The sequence below is a fragment of the Silene latifolia genome, chromosome Y, assembly GCF_048544455.1.
Source record: "Silene latifolia isolate original U9 population chromosome Y, ASM4854445v1, whole genome shotgun sequence".
In the NCBI taxonomy this organism is placed as follows: domain Eukaryota; kingdom Viridiplantae; phylum Streptophyta; class Magnoliopsida; order Caryophyllales; family Caryophyllaceae; genus Silene; species Silene latifolia.
The window spans coordinates 264,350,844-264,367,764 of NC_133538.1; the positions used below are offsets into that span (position 1 = coordinate 264,350,844).

Consider the following 16,921-nt stretch of genomic DNA (forward strand, 5'->3'; position numbering starts at 1 on the left):
TTCAGCCAATGGCACCCATTGTGCCCAATCCTTGGGTCTTTCTCCCGTCATGCATCTAAGATATGTCTCAAGACATTTGTTGACTACCTCTGATTGCCCATCTGTTTGAGGGTGATAAGCAGAGGACATTAGTAAGTCCACTTTTTGTAGTTTGAAGAATTCCTGCCAGAATTGGCTTATAAAGATTTTGTCCCTATCACTCACTATTGACTTGGGATTCCCATGTAGTTTGAAGACTTGATCCAAATAAACCCTTGCCACATCAGAAGCCTTGAAAGGATGGGTCAACAATAGGAAATGAGCATACTTACTCAATCTGTCCACTATAACCAAGATTGTGTCCTTCCCTTGGGACTTAGGGAGTCCTTCTATAAAGTCCATAGAAATGTTTACCCAAATTGCCTCAGGTATTGGTAATGGTTGTAGGAGTCCAGCAGGTGACTGCAGCAAAGGTTTGTTCTGCTGGCACACCCCACATTCTTTAATCCACTTCCTCACACTTTTCTTCATATTTTTCCAGTAGAAAAGCTCTGACATCCTCATATATGTAGCATGGACACCAGAATGTCCCCCAAGAGCAGAATTATGCATTAAAGAGCAGATCTCTGACCTTAAGTCAGAATCAGGACCTATAACCAACCTCCCCTTTTTAACCAATTGACCGTTCTGCCATTGAAATTTGGTGCTTGCAGCAGGATTGCCTTGCAAGTCTGTAATTAATTGCATCAACTCAGGTGCTTGCCAGCTATCCTTTATTCTTTGTAAGAGATCAGACCTCACTTGAGACACTAGTATGGACAATAATTCAGCCCCTTCCACCCTAGAAAGAGCATCAGCCACTGTGTTCTCTTTTCCCTTCCTGTATTGTACTTCATAATCCAATCCCATTAATTTTGGTAAGCATTTACTCGAAAAGAGTGGTTATTTTACGCCCAACAAGTATTTCAAATGAAGTGATCGGTTTTGATTATGAAGTGTTGGCCTACCAAATAAGTTCTCCATTTGTCTACAGCTAATATCAAAGCCAGCAGCTCTTTTTCATAGGTTGATAGGGCTTTATGTTTATCAGCCAAGGCTTTGCTTATAAAAGCAATAGGATGACCTTTCGGGTTAAGACGGCTCCTATGCCTATGTCGAAGCATCGTTTCCACCTCAAATTGAGAGTCAAGTCCGGTAAGGCAAGAGCTGGAGTCGTTATCATGGCTTGTTTCAAGGATTCAAAAGCCATTTCGCTTCAAGATTCCATATGTATGCATTTTTCTCGATAAATTAGTTAGGGGTTTGCTGATGATCCCATAATTCCTAATGAACTTCCTGTAATAGCTTTGTTAAACCAAAAAATCCCCCGAGTTCCTTAACTGATTTAGGAGGTGGCCATTTGAGCATTGCTTGTATTTTGGTAGGGTCGGTAGCTACCCTGCAGTGAGACACTATATGTCCCGGATATTCCACATGATCAACCCCAAAGCTACACTTACTCATCTTAGCAAACAACTGGTGTTGTCTTAGAATTTCCAATGTGGCCCTCAAATGAATTGTATGGGATGCAATGTCAGGGCTATAAACCAATATGTCATCAAAAAATACCAATATAAACTTTCTTAAATGCTCACTGAAAATAGAGTTCATCAAACTCTGAAATGTTGAAGGGGCATTAGTAAGGCCAAAAGGCATTACCACAAACTCATAATGCCCTACATGAGTCCTAAAAGCGAGTTTTTGTATATCTTGGGATGCATTCTAATTTGCCAATAGCCGGACCTCAAATCAATTTTTGAGAATATGCAAGAACCTTGTAATTCATCTAGCAGTTCATCAATAACTGGAATAGGAAATTTATCATAATGGTGTTCTTGTTTAGCTCCCTATAATCCACACAAAACCTCCATGTGCCATCTTTTTTCTTAACCATGACAACAGGAGAAGAAAATGGACTCGACGGTTTAAATTTGAACAACACCGAGTTTCAAAGCATTTCCTTAGTGATTGTTTCAATAGCATTGTTTTGCACCATAGGATACCTATATGGTCTAACATTTATGGGTGCTACTCCAGGATTAAGATGAATCCTATGGTCATGATTCCTATGGGGTGGTAATGCTTTTGGTTCAAGAAATATGTCCTCAAATTCAAGTAAAACCCTTTGAATTTCAGCAGGTACAAGAGATACCTGATCGTGTGTTGGTACTGGTGGAGCTGATGATGACTTTGGTTTCACTTGAATAGCAAAGAACCGACCACTTTGTCATGTCCTTCCTTCCTACCCATTTCAATGAGACAACTTCCTCCCAGATATCCATTTCAGACTTCCATTTGTGATGCCCCTAAGGATCACCCTCCTCCCTTGGTACATGAATTCCATCTTTAATTGATCAAAATCCCATATCACTGGCCCCAAAGATGAGAGCCATTGGACTCCTAGCACCATTTCACACCCACCTAAAGGGACGATCATCACATCAGTTGTAAATTCAACCCCATGTAGCTGCCACCTGAACCCTTTGCATATCTTTGTAGTAACAATCTTTTCCCCATTCGCAACAGAAACTTCTAGTGGGTATGAGGATGTGATCTTGCATCCAAGCTTCTGTGCAACATTCTCATCACAGAAGTTATGTGTGCTTCCTGAATCAATGAGAATATGGACAGCATTATGCTTGACTTTGCCTTGTACTCTCATAGTTTGGTAGGAAGTATGACCAGAAATCGCATTCAGTGATATCACAGGCTGTTCTTCCCCAAATTCTTCAATCACACTTTCATTTTTTTCAATGAATTCAGGGATATCCATATTATCATTTGTACCTCCTTCCTCGTCCTCTAACTCCATAGGGACTAACACCATATTATAGAGTCTCCCCTTGCATTTGTGCCCTGGAACATATGGTTCATCACATTGAAAGCACAAATTCTTCTTCCTTTTATCATCAACCTCAGCAGGTGTTAATCTTTTCAAATTAGTGGGTCTTTGATTAGTTAATCCCTGGTTTGATCTTTGGAATGGTTGGGAAAACCTGGTATTAGTGTTATTTTGGAAACTGGTTGCAGGGTTCTTGCTAAAACCTTGACTGGTAAGCCTATTAGGGTTTATCTCAGCTTTGTTACCCAAGGTTCTAGCTGCAGCCAAGCTTTCCTCTTGACACCTTGCTAGCTCTACTGCCTCTGCCATGGTTGTAGGTTTCAAAGCTCTCACAAAGGGCTTAACCATGGGTTTCAATCCTCCGATGAAACTATCCAAGAAATAATTTTCAGGCAACAATGCATTTCTTTGTAACATCAACCCCCTCAGATTTTCAAAGGTGTCCAGATAATCCTCTAAAGACCCTTTTTGCTGCAATTTATTGAACTCTTCTACCACATTACTACCCAAATTCTCCTTAAATCGAGCACACAAATCCATTACAAAATCATCCCATTCCACATTTGGTCTTATGGTCATATAACTGTGTACCCAAGACTCTGCCTTACCCACCATATACAAAGAAGCCATACATACTTTCTGACTCTCTACCACTTTACACAGGTCAAAGTATCTTTTACATTTTTTTACCCAAATCCTGGGATTACTACCATCGAAAACAGGGAATTCCAATTTAGGTATAAGATTGAAAGTTCTAGGAGGATTACCCTCATGGTAGTTTTCATGGTTTCTTGGCTCATGATTTCTTGGTGGATTTGGCAAAATAGGAAGCCTGTTAATCAATTCCCTTGTTGAATACCCAGTTCGCCATGTTTTCTTTGTTGTTGTTCTTTGGAGATCATCTTTGTTGCAATTGTTGCTCAATTGATTCCAACCTTTCATCCATTTGTGCAGATAATTGGAGAACAGTAAGCTTCGCCAGTGCAATAATGGTGACGCAAAGCTTTGTAAATGGCGGCAATGAACAGAAAGAAAACGATATTCAGGACCCTAGAGTCTCTGATACCAATTGTAACAGAATTCAGGATTTCTTATTGAAATCGGAAATTCTTTACATAAATTGGGGCAAATTGAAGGAGAAATTCTCGAACAAATTGTATTGATTATAGAAGGAAATTGAGAGAGGATTACAGAGATTTTGTAGAAGAGAAAGGAAATGAATTACAAAATGAATGAATGACTACACAGTGTAAAGTTTGTTATATATAGTAAGAGTAGTAACAACTTTATTATTTCTATAACCACTTGTAACTAACTTCTCAACAACTTGCTGACGTGGCTTGAGTTTGTTAGCTGGTTTGTTGCACTTTCATTAGATGGGCATGTACTATCTACCCCTACTCAGAAACCGTGTCCTCATAAACCACCAAAATGTTATGACTGTGGTCCTCTATTCATGAAGGTATGCTCACTTGCATTCTTATCCTTTAGTCTATATTTCTGCTACCGTCACATTCGTGAAGGCAGTAAGGTAAAGCCAACTTTTTAGGAATCCCTCTATGGTTCAATTATAAGCAATCAGTTTAATTATTACGAATCTACTGGCATTTTGTCTACAACAAACTTTAATTTTCGCAATATGGCATGGTCCCTATCCATAGGTATACACTTATTATATTTGGTTTATTATCAATATTGTTTTTTATTGTTGATGATCAGCGTTTCTGATCGACTTTGATCTCACATTTAAGACAGTCTCTCATTAATGTTTGTGCGTGTATATTTAAGACCATCTCATTTAAATTGCAGACGGGGGAGTAACGTCAATTCATATGATTTATAGATTTATATGACAAGGAGAGGATAGTTTATGCCTTATCACTCTTATTGCGGATGTCAAGTTTTCCGGACCCACATAGGATGATCAGGGCAAACTGTCAGTCGGCCGCCACTATGAATCCTTAGAGGGTGTTTGCCATTGGTGGTTATGCTTCTATGCAAAGGGTTTCTCAGTGGGATCTCGACTTTGCTCAGAATAGCGAGCAGGCTGATAGGTATGGTGTTATGCAATGGGTTATTCATGCGAATCTTTATTTTGAATGGTTGTTAGTTGGTGATGATTGTTCTTTATGATCATCTTTTATGTGGCTTTTGAATTTGCTAGATTTGACGGTGATGGTTTTTTGGATGATTGTTGTATTTGTTCTTGGCTGCTAATGCTTTACCTTTTCAGTGCCTGAATGGTCATCATATATGAGTTTATCCGGTTATAATTGTGTGTGTCGTAATTTGTGATGCAATGCAGATAGTGAGTCCTATATAAGACAGTATTATGTGAGACCAGCCGGAATCCTCATGTATTCTTCATTTAAATATATGGGGTTATTGGGGTTGTTTTAATGTGATAAACCATCGCATCTATGTCCTTGTGTCTGGTTAAAGGAACGTTATTAGATAGATCAGATCAAGTACTATGAGTGCTTATTGTTGCCTTATGAACAGTCCCTTACCAGGAAAGATAGATCAGGAAAAATAAAAATTAAAGTTGTAAACTAATGCCAATCCTCAAGTATTATTCATTTAACTAGGCAGCTTGATGGCGCTCATGTTTAATTCCTTAGAGGAATTTCCAATCCTCTAGAAATTAAGGTACTTGATCGGTCTCCCTTACCTTTTTTAACATATATAACGTGTCTTATATGAGACATTTTCACCAAGCAAGCTCATAACGAATTGTTTTTGCAGGTAAGTGACAAGATGAATCCTAATGAGTTGATAAAACTGATTGATATTTTGAACCAGGACAACAAGCTATGGAGAATTACAATCATTACTAGAATGGGAGCTAAGAATATTGAAGTTAAGCTTCTTCACTTGATTAGAGTTGTCCGTAGGGCAAGTCAAGTCGTCATATGGGTCAATGATCCCATGCAAGGAAATACGATCAAAGCTCCTTGCGGCCTAAAGACTAGGCCCTTCATCGCTATTCTGGTATATTTTTTATTAATTCAAGTTCAATTATGATTTATCAATTGTCTTCAACTATATCACTATTTGGTCTTGACAAACATCATATGTACCATCTTATTTAAACATATATCTAACTTTTGAATCATCTCTTTTTTTTTATTTGATAAATCATAATTGAACTGTGCACCTATTAAAAAAAAGATAAGATCGAGTTACACAAATAGCATTCTTTTGAAAAGTAGCTGAGATTACCAAGTACAAAAACTCTTGCAATATTTCGAGCTCCAACATGGATAAGAGAAAGGAACAATAATATGTAGTGAAAAAATAAAGTGAAGATAGAAGTGACCATAATGGTCTAGGTCGCTTATAATTTTCGATTTACATTTTTAATATCCTGGAATAAAAAGGGGCAATGATGGATTATTCATTCATATCCTTGGTTTTGTGTCTGACACGGATATGACACATCTGATAAACACAATTAGTTATGTTGGTGTTAGTTTGGTGTTGCGCTCTAAAATGCGATGCGTTATTGCCTTTGTATTAGGCTATCCTTTATCATAAATTAGGTTTTTATGTGGTACTCCGTATTTGATACCCTATTAGTAGATTGATCATATGAAAAAAGTTGTCTTGTTGTTAAAGTTTCGATCTTTTCGTATGAGCGTTGCTTATTCTATGTTTTCTTTGTATTCACACATTTTTAGTGACGTGCTATCATGAAAAATGATGTTAAACTTGCCTTGTCTATATTGTTGCGTATCGAAATCGTATCGAGCAGTCAAATTTTGTGCCATTAAACCCCTATTAGTAATTGATCACTGGTTTTTTTTATCCCAGGTTTGCGGGTTTTGCTATTCTTAATGTCGTGAATCATTGTTGAATCATAGTGTCGTGTTGTGTAAGTTTAGGCAATCATGTTGGATCAACATTCTGGAGAAGGTGCTGGCCCTAGCGATGCTTATTTGAATAATTTCATCTAATCGCTGATTCATACACACTAATGCAGGTTTCTGACAGACAACTCTTTTTTCGGGTAGTTACTATTTGGATCCTGAATAGCAAGCCGAAATTGTAAGTTTCCTCTTGTTTACGCGTTGTTTCTAAATGTTTTACCAGTTCAAAAATACATCCTATAATGCCTACTGTTTCTACTACAGCAATGTGTCTTATAATGATTTTAGTGGTTCGTCCTCATCTAGCTTCCAGCAGTCAAAAACTTGATCTCTAGCCATTCGACTTCAAAAACCAATTCGTAAGCTTCTTTGAAAACACTTCCTGATATTCACCGTTGCTGAGGAGATTATTGTTAATCAATGCTTTGACACTTAAAGGTTTTGTTAATAATTCTAATGTTGCAGCGTGAGGTGGTGCTTGATGAAAGACCTTCCTTATGTCACTAAGCCTCAATGTAAACATCTACTCCCTTCGGTTCACTTGATTCTTTACATGTCCCTTCCCGGTGTCAGAATAGAGGGACTGAGGGACCAATGGATAAGATTTATAGCCATTGTTTGGGCGCCCCTATATGTTCCTGAACATCATTCATTGTTTATTAATTGTGGTGGAAGCAAGATGAAATTTGACGGGAATAAATATGAAGAGGATTCCACTCTGGGAGGACCTTCGGCTTTCATTGCATCTGGGGTGAAAAGTGGGCTTACGGTAATACCGAGGCGTTTATTTACAATGACAATGCCAACTTTTTAGCCATGAAAACATCTAATGCTTATGTGACTGGTATTTACCAAACAGCTCGCTTGGCGCCTATCTCACTCAAATGTTATGACCTTTGTTTTTTACTCAAGAATTTGAACAAAAAAAAGTGGTGGGTGGGGTGGAGAGGGGTGAGGGAGGGAGATTTGAGTGGTGAAGCTGGTAGGAAGGTTGAGTTTCCCGTAAATACATGGTAAACACGTAAATTTGTTCCAATTTTAGGTCCAGATGTGTAATTTTATAAGTATTTTTTAAATTTAGAAGATTAATATGAAGTGGACGTGAGTCAAATGGAGGCAAAAGTGCAAATTGTGTTCTAGATCAACGTATATAATGTTGGAGTGTCCACAATAGTGCGTTTACGTCATAAATCTCATTAAAGGAATATCATCAGGATATTCATTTTATGATCCTCGTCAGTTGATTTAACGTAAATCGATAACGGTTGGCTGACTAGAGTTTGACATTATTGTCGTGTGACGGCGGTGATCAACTGACTCCTTTTGGTCACACCTAAAGGAACAAACCCCAATTGACAACTAATTAATTGTATGAGATACAATTTATTTAGTCCCTTGACTTAAAAGGTTAGTCGATCTTTTTAGAGAGATTTCGAGGTACGAACTCGAGGCGCGGCAGTTATTATTTAATTATGTGATAATTGAATAATAAATTTTATGAGACGGGGTTTAGTTAATTAATTGTTAATTCATAAAATTGTACTAATTGATTAATGTGATTAATATTAGTACGTAAATTATATGTGTAGCTGTACACGTATTATTACGGAGTGTTTTGGAAAAATTTAATCGGGAAGCATTTAAACATAAAACGATGTTTAAAGTAAAATTTGTGCGACAAATATAAGAACCAAAATGGACCCGTAAATGGGGCATTCGACCGTGTAAATAGAGTGTAAGTGGATGGTTACAAACATAATCATTAAACTCATGATTTTTGTTCTTCCCCATCAAATTTGTTCTTTTCTATGAACATAAAAATTGCAAAAATAATACTCCTCTCCTACACTCCACCTACCCGGCCTCCATCCTCTTTTTAGACCAACAATTGTTCATTTTTTTAACATTTTGCATGTGAAAGAACAAGTTGGTTTATCTCTCTAAAAATAATAAAAATCATTTTACTAAGAATTGTTAGTAATCAAAATATTTACTAAGTGTGTTCGTAATATTTTACATATTATCAAGGGTATATCTTATCAAATATCTAGTTAATATTTGTAAGGTATTGGGTATTTGTTCTTGGGTGCATATTGTTAGGAGATCTTCTCTTTGAAGATTTGGTAAGGAGGATCATCCTTTATTTTAAGCTCAAGATCAATCAAGATAGGAGATCTTGATTGTGCTTGTGCCCATTTTACCATTAACCCAATGTAAGGAAATTCGATTTCCTCCATCTTTATATTAATATGCTTTTATATTGCATCATGTTACATAGATCACCTAATAACAAATTATGAGATAATTTGACTTTTAATTAGAGAGTCTAATTAGGATCTATGATATTTCATATAATTCTCTCATAATGCATGTAAGGATCATACTTCAATCAATGTGATTGTTCTGAAATTTGCTTCCACTTTGTTTTACCTAAGTTCAAAACTTTTTGGTTTCTTATCCTATGCAGGCGTATTTAGCTTATGGAATTCCACATAGCTCACTAATAAGAGTAGCCCTATTTCATAAGGTACTACACTTTTATAAAGTATTAGTGACGGAGTACTTGACGGTGAAATGAAGCATGGCCCACTGGCTCTTGTCGACGAAAATCTTCCAATTGTTGTAATTGGTACTCGTGATTCTTGTTTCAGGTTAGTCCCTTGTCTCAGGTTAGATCATTAGCTAAATTTCTCTCTGGATTTTTTGGGACTAACTAGCATCTTTCTGATAGTGTTGCTTCACAGCTTGCACAGCAAAAGGAGTTTAATTTGAAAAAGCCTTCTGCTTACCGGCCATCATGATATCTTGTGGCTTGGATTCATGGTATGTAATGGACCTACTTCACTTTGCTTAGCCTCATTACACGCACTCATAATTCTAAGACTTACGCAATGCGGAATTTGTAGACTTTGTTGTGTGGATTAATCAGACTTCCTCCATCAAACGGAGTCCTCCCGCAATCTCCTATGCATACAAAGAGCCTTGCTGTTCTCAAGAAACAGGTTGGTATATGGAATTTCTTGACATGGATAGGGTTAGGATCAGATTCACAATGATCCAGAATCGACCTGTATTCTTATCATATCACCTATCCAAATATAAACACGATTCATATCTGAAAAATTTACAACCCAAAACCGATCCAAATTATATAATCACAGTTGTGACCATGATCCTATTGCTGTTCCGAAACTCGTTCTCACCTGATTATTTCCCTTCAAATCTACTAGCTCTATTCATATCATTTCCATACGATTGATTAAAATACTACTAATGATATTGAACAAGTGTATGGAAATAACATGAATAGAGGGGTTACATATTTTGTCATGCAACAGAGCTAACAAAATCAAGAAATTTTATATTTGATCGGTTCAGGTGAGATTTGAGTATGGGTCGTAAGAAAATTAGGTTTAGATCGGTATTTGCCTTCCGAACTAAATGGTTTTGGCTTTTGTCAGACTTAGTTCAGGTTTATAATCCATGTTTCTGGTTCTAATATGAATTGTCTTATAACAGCTAATGGGCAGAAAGATGGTGGAGACTGCTAAAGAAAGCACAAGGCGGGGATTAACTACTTAGTAATCGAGTCTGGGTTCTGGCGTTTTACCTTAATCATTATAAGTATCAAATCTGATATCTTGCGTTACAATTTAGACGGTGAATTGAAAGGTTTTCCTGGCTAGTGCAGGCAGCCTACAATATAGGGGGTCTGGATGTAAGTGCAAATCCCATACAACATTCAAAATTCTCCTTTCATACTAATCGAGTTGAAGGGGTAATTGTTTCTAACTTTCATCCTTGACTAACAGATTTATCTAGGAGCAGTGACTTGCTCCAAGATAATGGACTAGTTGTTGATGTGGCTCGAGTTTAGTAAACGATTGAACACTAATGTAGCTAACTGACATTTTTGTTGCAAGTATAGTGGCTTGAAACCATACTATCAACTGAATTCAGGAAGAAATCTGCAGAAGAGAAGCAACTCATCAGTTTAAAACTCGGTCTTCCTAATTCGTAGTCTGTTGTTTGCTATGCATTGTGCACCGAAGCCTTTTCTGATCCTGTGGTAAGTTTCCTTTTTGAAACAACACCATGTCCGTCTTACACTATTACCAGTAAAAAATAAACTGAACTGAACTGAATCTAATGAAACTCAACTAAAACGGACTCAATTTTGATGCAAGGTGTTCACGGCAGCAAACGTGAAAGATGAACTAGGAAAAGCAAAGAGGGAATTTCTACAAACCAACATAATAGTGATGAAATCAAGTAAAGTGTTCCTACCAAAACTTCTCGAGCAAGTAGAGCACGAGAAGCAAGCTGACAGTCTATTGAAATGGGTTTGTGAAAACGTCGAAACAAAACTTCAGCACTCGATCCATCGATGTCTTGATGGTAACAACGGAAAGAAAGCGTCGCAAATCATTGAATGGTTGCCTCACTGTTCAAAATTTAGATATACTTTCTCACAAGAGCTTGCTACTAAGCCTTGGTGGATATGATGACTATATGAGAGCGATATTTCGGATTGTTATAATTTTGCATCTAATTGTTGTATGAAAGAGTGTTGTATGATTTCTATAGTATTTGGTTGTACAAAACAGTGATATATTACTATGGTTTGTATAACACATTTTTAATTATTAGTTCATCTAGTGTTATACTTTAACTAACACTGCCTTAATCCCTGAAAAGCCGAGCATCGAATTCTTCTTGTGTAAAACTTTACACTAAATTGTTCTATATTTAACCTAAATATCATGTTCATAACTTCCTTTTTAACTACTTTTGTTTTAGCAAAGGTATATACGACTTTAATAAATGATAGTTTTTATACAATTTATTGTAACTGTTTTACACAAGACCGACTCGTGTCACAAGACATACTCGTTTAACACTATTTATTGTTACTGTTTTACACAAAACTTTACACTAAAACAAGCTTTACTTCTTTATCACCTAAGGAACAAGGATTTTATTTTGCAAAATACTCCCTCCTATTCATTTATTTTGTCCCTTTTATTTTGTGCACAAGAATTAAGGGTGTGATTAAAGAATGAATAAAGTACAAAGTGAATCTAGTTAAATGGAGAGAGGAAAGTAGGATTAAGGAAAATTAATAAAGTTAACTTATGCTAATCTTTCCCTCCAAAAGCTTAAACAAATTATACATTGAAAATTTCCCTCCAAAAGTACAAATACAATACAATTTTTTTTTCTTCTACATCTGCCATGCCAATATTACGTCATAAGAATATTACACACTAATTTGTTCTACATCTGCCATATCTGCTTCAAATTTCAGCAAGGAGCACCTTCTTCCTTCATGTTGGACGTCCAAATTTACTAAGCAAACTGCCAAACTAAAGGACACCAAGTTCATAATCCAATCAAATTTGGCACCAAATTCAAATAAGGAGCCAAAATGAAAATGGTTCAGTTTTTTGCGCCCAAATTTGACACCAAATTTAAACTTGTGCAAAGTTCAAGATAGCTATAAATAGAATAGTGGCAACTAAATTGATCCTTTACACACAAACAACCAAAAAATCACTTTCCTACAATAATAAATCTACTTTAAACAGCCAAAAATTCTGATTCATCCACATTTATTTCTCACAAACAACAATAAATGAAGACTAAAAACTTAACAAACCTAGAAAGAAGTAAGATTTCTCAAATCTTATTGTTAAAAAGAAATAGTGGAAATGTCAAAAGTGGTGTAATGCTAGAGGTGGCAGACCAGTTCAGTGTTTGCAGGAAGAGTATCACAAGGATCTGGAATGAAACAAAGAAGCAGTTGGATGCAGGCCAAACATTTAATGTAAACAGCAAACTGAAAGGCAAAAAATGTCATACAAGGCAGGTGTTTAATGTTGAGAAGTTCAACAAAATCCCCCTTTCAGAAAGGACCACTCAACATAGTACTGCTAAAGCTTATGGGACTAGTCAGTCAGCAATATCAAGATGGGTAACAAATAAGACAATACTTTCTCACACAAATGCATTCAAACCTTAGTTGAATGACAAAAACAAACTAGAGAGATTGCTTTTCTCTCTTGGACATCTACACTATGATGAGGTATGTAAGCAAGTGAAATTCAATGATCAAAGTATTGTTATTCACATGGATAATAAATGGTTTTATTTAACTCAACCTAGTAGGAGATTCTATTTATCTAGATCAGAAAAAAAACCATATAGAAGTATTCATTCCAAAAAATTTATAGGAAAAGTAATGTTTATGTGTGTTGTTGCCAGACCAAGGTATGGGTCAAATGGTGAAGTTCTTTTTGATGGTAAGATAGGTATATGGCCCTTCATAGTTGAAGTACCAGCTAAGAGAAATTCTAGGAATAGAGTTGCAGGTACAATGGAAATAAAATGCATAGAATCAGTTAACAAACAGGTTGTTAAAGATATGATAATCAAAATTGTTATTCCAGCAGTTAAGGCAAAATGGCCTGAAAGTGAAAATAAGCATATTATCATACAACAAGATAATGCACGTCCACACATAAAGAACTCAGATCCAGATTTCAAAGCTGAAGCAAACAAGGATGGGTGGAACATTGAGTTAAGTTGTCAACCACCAAACTCACAAGACTTGAATGTTTTAGATTTGGGTTTTTTCAGAGCTATTCAGTCACTTCAGCAAAGAACAAATGTTTACAAGTTGGATAAACTTGTTGTGGAAGTTAATAATGCTTTTGAAAAGTTGGAGGTAATTAAACTCAATTATGTCTTCATAACACTACAAGCATGCATGATAGAGGTTTTGAAAAGGAAAGGAGGAAATGATTACCCCTTACCACACATGCACAAATCCAAATTAGCAGCTGCAGGCTTATTGCCTTACTATCTAACTGTTGATTTGGACTTGGTGCGAGAGTGTATAACATACTTGAACAATGTGGGAGATGCTTCTAGCATAAAAAAATTGGTTGATGCAGTGAAAGCACATGATGATGATATAAATGAACCTGTTGGCAGCATTACTGAACCAGCTGGGTCCAGTAATGAACCAACAACTCCATTCTTCAGTGACATGACATATGAACAAGTTGAAACATGGATACATGCTAATGCATATGTTGATGCTCTTGTCAATGCAAATGTTAATGCAAATGCTGAACTTGTTGGTAGCATTACTGAACCACTTGGGTGCAGTAATGTACCAACTGGATCATTATTTATTGACCTCGTCGAAGATTAGGTTCTTACCAATGAACCTGTTGAGATGGTTCAGTAATGCAATGCTGTGGTTTATGTGTTTTTTGTTAACAGTTATGCAGCATATTATGAAATTAAATGCTAGATCAGAATGGTCCATATTTTGTCAACATCAGAAGAACATGTTTTGCAGTTAAGAAGACCAAGCTCAGAATACAACCATAATCTAAACATTAGCAGATCAGCATATTTTGAAGATCAGTCAACAACAGAAGAAATGTTTCATAATTTGTTTATTTTGTGGCTTACTTATGAACTTTGCACAATGTTTAAATGTAAACTGAGACACAAATATTATGAACATCAGATTTGACTGCAATTAACTTGGCGTACAACTTTAAAAATTCAGTAGCTTAACGAATTCAAGATCCCAAACACTTAATCCTTACAAAGCCTCATCACTTTGAGTTGTGGTGACTTTATTCATGCACTAAGTGACTTAGTGTCAAATTTTGCCCTCAACAACTGATCATTGGGCATTAGTCCATTTTAACAAAGGAAATATACCCAAACTATATTAAAAATTCATCACTAGTCAATTTTCACAAAGCCAACCAACGAAAACATAAAAAAAAACAATAAAATTATGGATCTAAAGAAATTAACCTCCCTTATTCTTCAAGGAGCACCTTCATAGCAGGAAAATAATTGCACAACTCCTCCAAAACCATTCTTTTATACTCAGGTGTCTCATACCTTGCCAATTTCTTCCTAATCCTCTCCTCTACATCTTTCTTAAACCAAATGTTATACGCATCTTGCATAGACAAACATGTATGGTAAACAACTTCAGATTCAGCATCCATGCATGTCTCGGGAACAACATCGACATCACCAGAATTAGGAACAATATGGACATCACCAGAATCAGGAACAACTTGAGATTCAGTATGGACAAACTCAGAAAAATCATCATAAGATGATGAATAATCATCATAAGAATCAGAAACAATCTTCATTGACATAGCCTCAACAGTAGCACTACTCTTCTCTCTTACTCCGTAATCATCAACATCAACATAATCAACATTAGACATGTTGAAAAGACAAGGACCATCTTCAATATCTTAGAAAAGAATACTCAGATCTGGAGATAAAGAATGAAATCGCGATGAATCATTGTCAATTTGAAGATGCAACATGTTCATGACTATTTTAAGATATTGAAAGCTTGGGAATTATAGAGATTTCAGATCACAGATGGAGAAGCATGTCTCAGATCATGAGAGAGAGACGATGAGAGGATTCTAGAAAGATGAGAGGACGAGGATGATGAGAAGATTTGGGAATTTTCTGGGTTGGTGTTTGAGAGAACGAAGAACAATCTAGAATGATGAAGATCTTAGAGGATGGCTACTAGGGTTTTTTTAGGGAGACGGATATTATAAGGCGGGAGTTGGATTACTAATTGGGTTACTAATGGTTTTGGGCTGGGCTAATTAGGGTTGGGTGGATTTAATAAGCTTTGGGTTATGTTAAATTATTGGGTTAATGAATGGCAAATGTTGTAATATGCAATAATAGCCAAGGATATGATGGTAACTTTACAACTAAAAAACATACCAAAAATGGAAAGAGGGACAAAAATCCGACTAGCTTCGATAAGGAAAGAGGGACAAAATGAATGAATAGGAGGGAGTACACAATTGTACCTTGAGAGACTAAAATTTGAACTTTGTATTCAAGTGCTTACCCTGCTCTAAATGGGAAACTGTGAAATACTACTCATTTTACTCAGAGTCAAATTTCTTATTTTCCATATAACCTCATGTACACACACACACACACACACACACACACACACATATATATATATATATATATATGTATGTATATATATATATCAAATAAACATTTAATGATCAACATGACTATTGTATCCTAATGAAATTTTAAAATCAATAAAAAGTGTCACTAACTTATTAGTTTTAATGTATTAATTGTGCTACATTATAATTTAAAAGCACTAAATTATCTCCATTCTCTCTCGTTCGAAACTTAAATTGCGTCAAATAAAAGAACAAAAAGAGGTTACTTTTTAAGTATAGATTGATAGCTTGCATATAATTTTGGAGGACATTGATTCACCAGCATACTATTCCCTTTAACAAATTTGCATGAGAAGTGTTATGACAGAGAGAGAGAGTGAAAGAGATAGAGGGGGGGGGGGGGGGGGAGAAGGAGGTGGTTGAGGTCGAGAGGACGTCGGAGAGAAAATGGAGAAAAAAGAGCAAAAGAGAGAGGGAAAGGTAAGGAAAATAGAAAGAAGAGTATAATGAGGTAAGAGGGAAAGGGCGAGTAGTAAGAGGAGAAAAGGGATGAAGAGGAGGAGTAATACTAAGAAGAGAAGTGATTATAATGAGAAATTGTAAAAAGCTGTAACAAAACTCCACTTAAAAAATATTTTTTTTTAAATGTTTTGAATTTCGTTTTTATTAGCATATCAACTCAATAGAAGCAACCGTAATCAGGATATCATTTTCTTCGTATAAGCATAGAGAGACTAGACATATGAGAAGGCATGGAGACATGAAAATAGAAAGGGGGAAGGAATAGGAAAGGGGACAAGGAGGATGATGAGAATAAAGAGGCGGCAACGTTAAAGAGAAAAAAAGAGGAGGAAAGAAGAGAACGAGAGGAAATAGGAGAATACTGATGGGGAAAAGGATAAAGGTCGAGAAAGAGAATAAGGGTAAAAATAGGAGGTAGGGAGAGGGAAATGTAAGGACGTGAACCATAAAAGGAAAGAAAAATAGGCAAGATTGGGAGGAAGAAGGGGAAAATATGAAAGAGTGGTACGAGAAAAAATGAGATGAGTAATAATATGAGAGCAAGTGGAGGAGAAGAGGAAACGGAGGATATATAAGAGGAGGATGGGGGGGGGGGGCATGGAAGGTATAAAGGAGGTAGGAAGGAAAAAGGGATGGTGGTCGAGAAAGATAGTAAGGGGAAAGAA

General features: G+C 36.3%; 1 protein-coding gene across 8 annotated transcripts; it reads left to right on the forward strand.

Annotated features, from left to right (window-relative positions):
* The first annotated feature begins 4,226 nt into the window (after nt 1–4,226).
* On the forward strand, nt 4,227–11,380 carry LOC141634031 (phospho-2-dehydro-3-deoxyheptonate aldolase 1, chloroplastic-like). 8 transcript variants are annotated; one of them, XR_012538770.1, is made up of 13 exons: nt 4,227–4,322; nt 4,670–4,914; nt 5,606–5,851; nt 6,843–6,907; nt 6,994–7,088; nt 7,195–7,498; nt 9,197–9,380; nt 9,461–9,552; nt 9,636–9,731; nt 10,249–10,318; nt 10,421–10,507; nt 10,658–10,798; nt 10,917–11,380. XR_012538770.1 is itself a non-coding variant. In XM_074446354.1 (5 exons), the coding sequence occupies exons 3-5, from the start codon at nt 5,618–5,620 to the stop codon at nt 7,055–7,057; spliced, it is 363 nt and encodes a 120-aa protein (XP_074302455.1). In that variant the 5' UTR covers nt 4,227–4,322; nt 4,670–4,914; nt 5,606–5,617; the 3' UTR covers nt 7,058–7,188. The 8 variants fall into 8 exon arrangements, 1 of the variants encoding a protein (XP_074302455.1); XR_012538765.1 differs by having other exon boundaries at nt 10,249–10,507; XR_012538771.1 differs by having other exon boundaries at nt 10,249–10,447.
* Nucleotides 11,381–16,921: the final 5,541 nt, after the last annotated feature.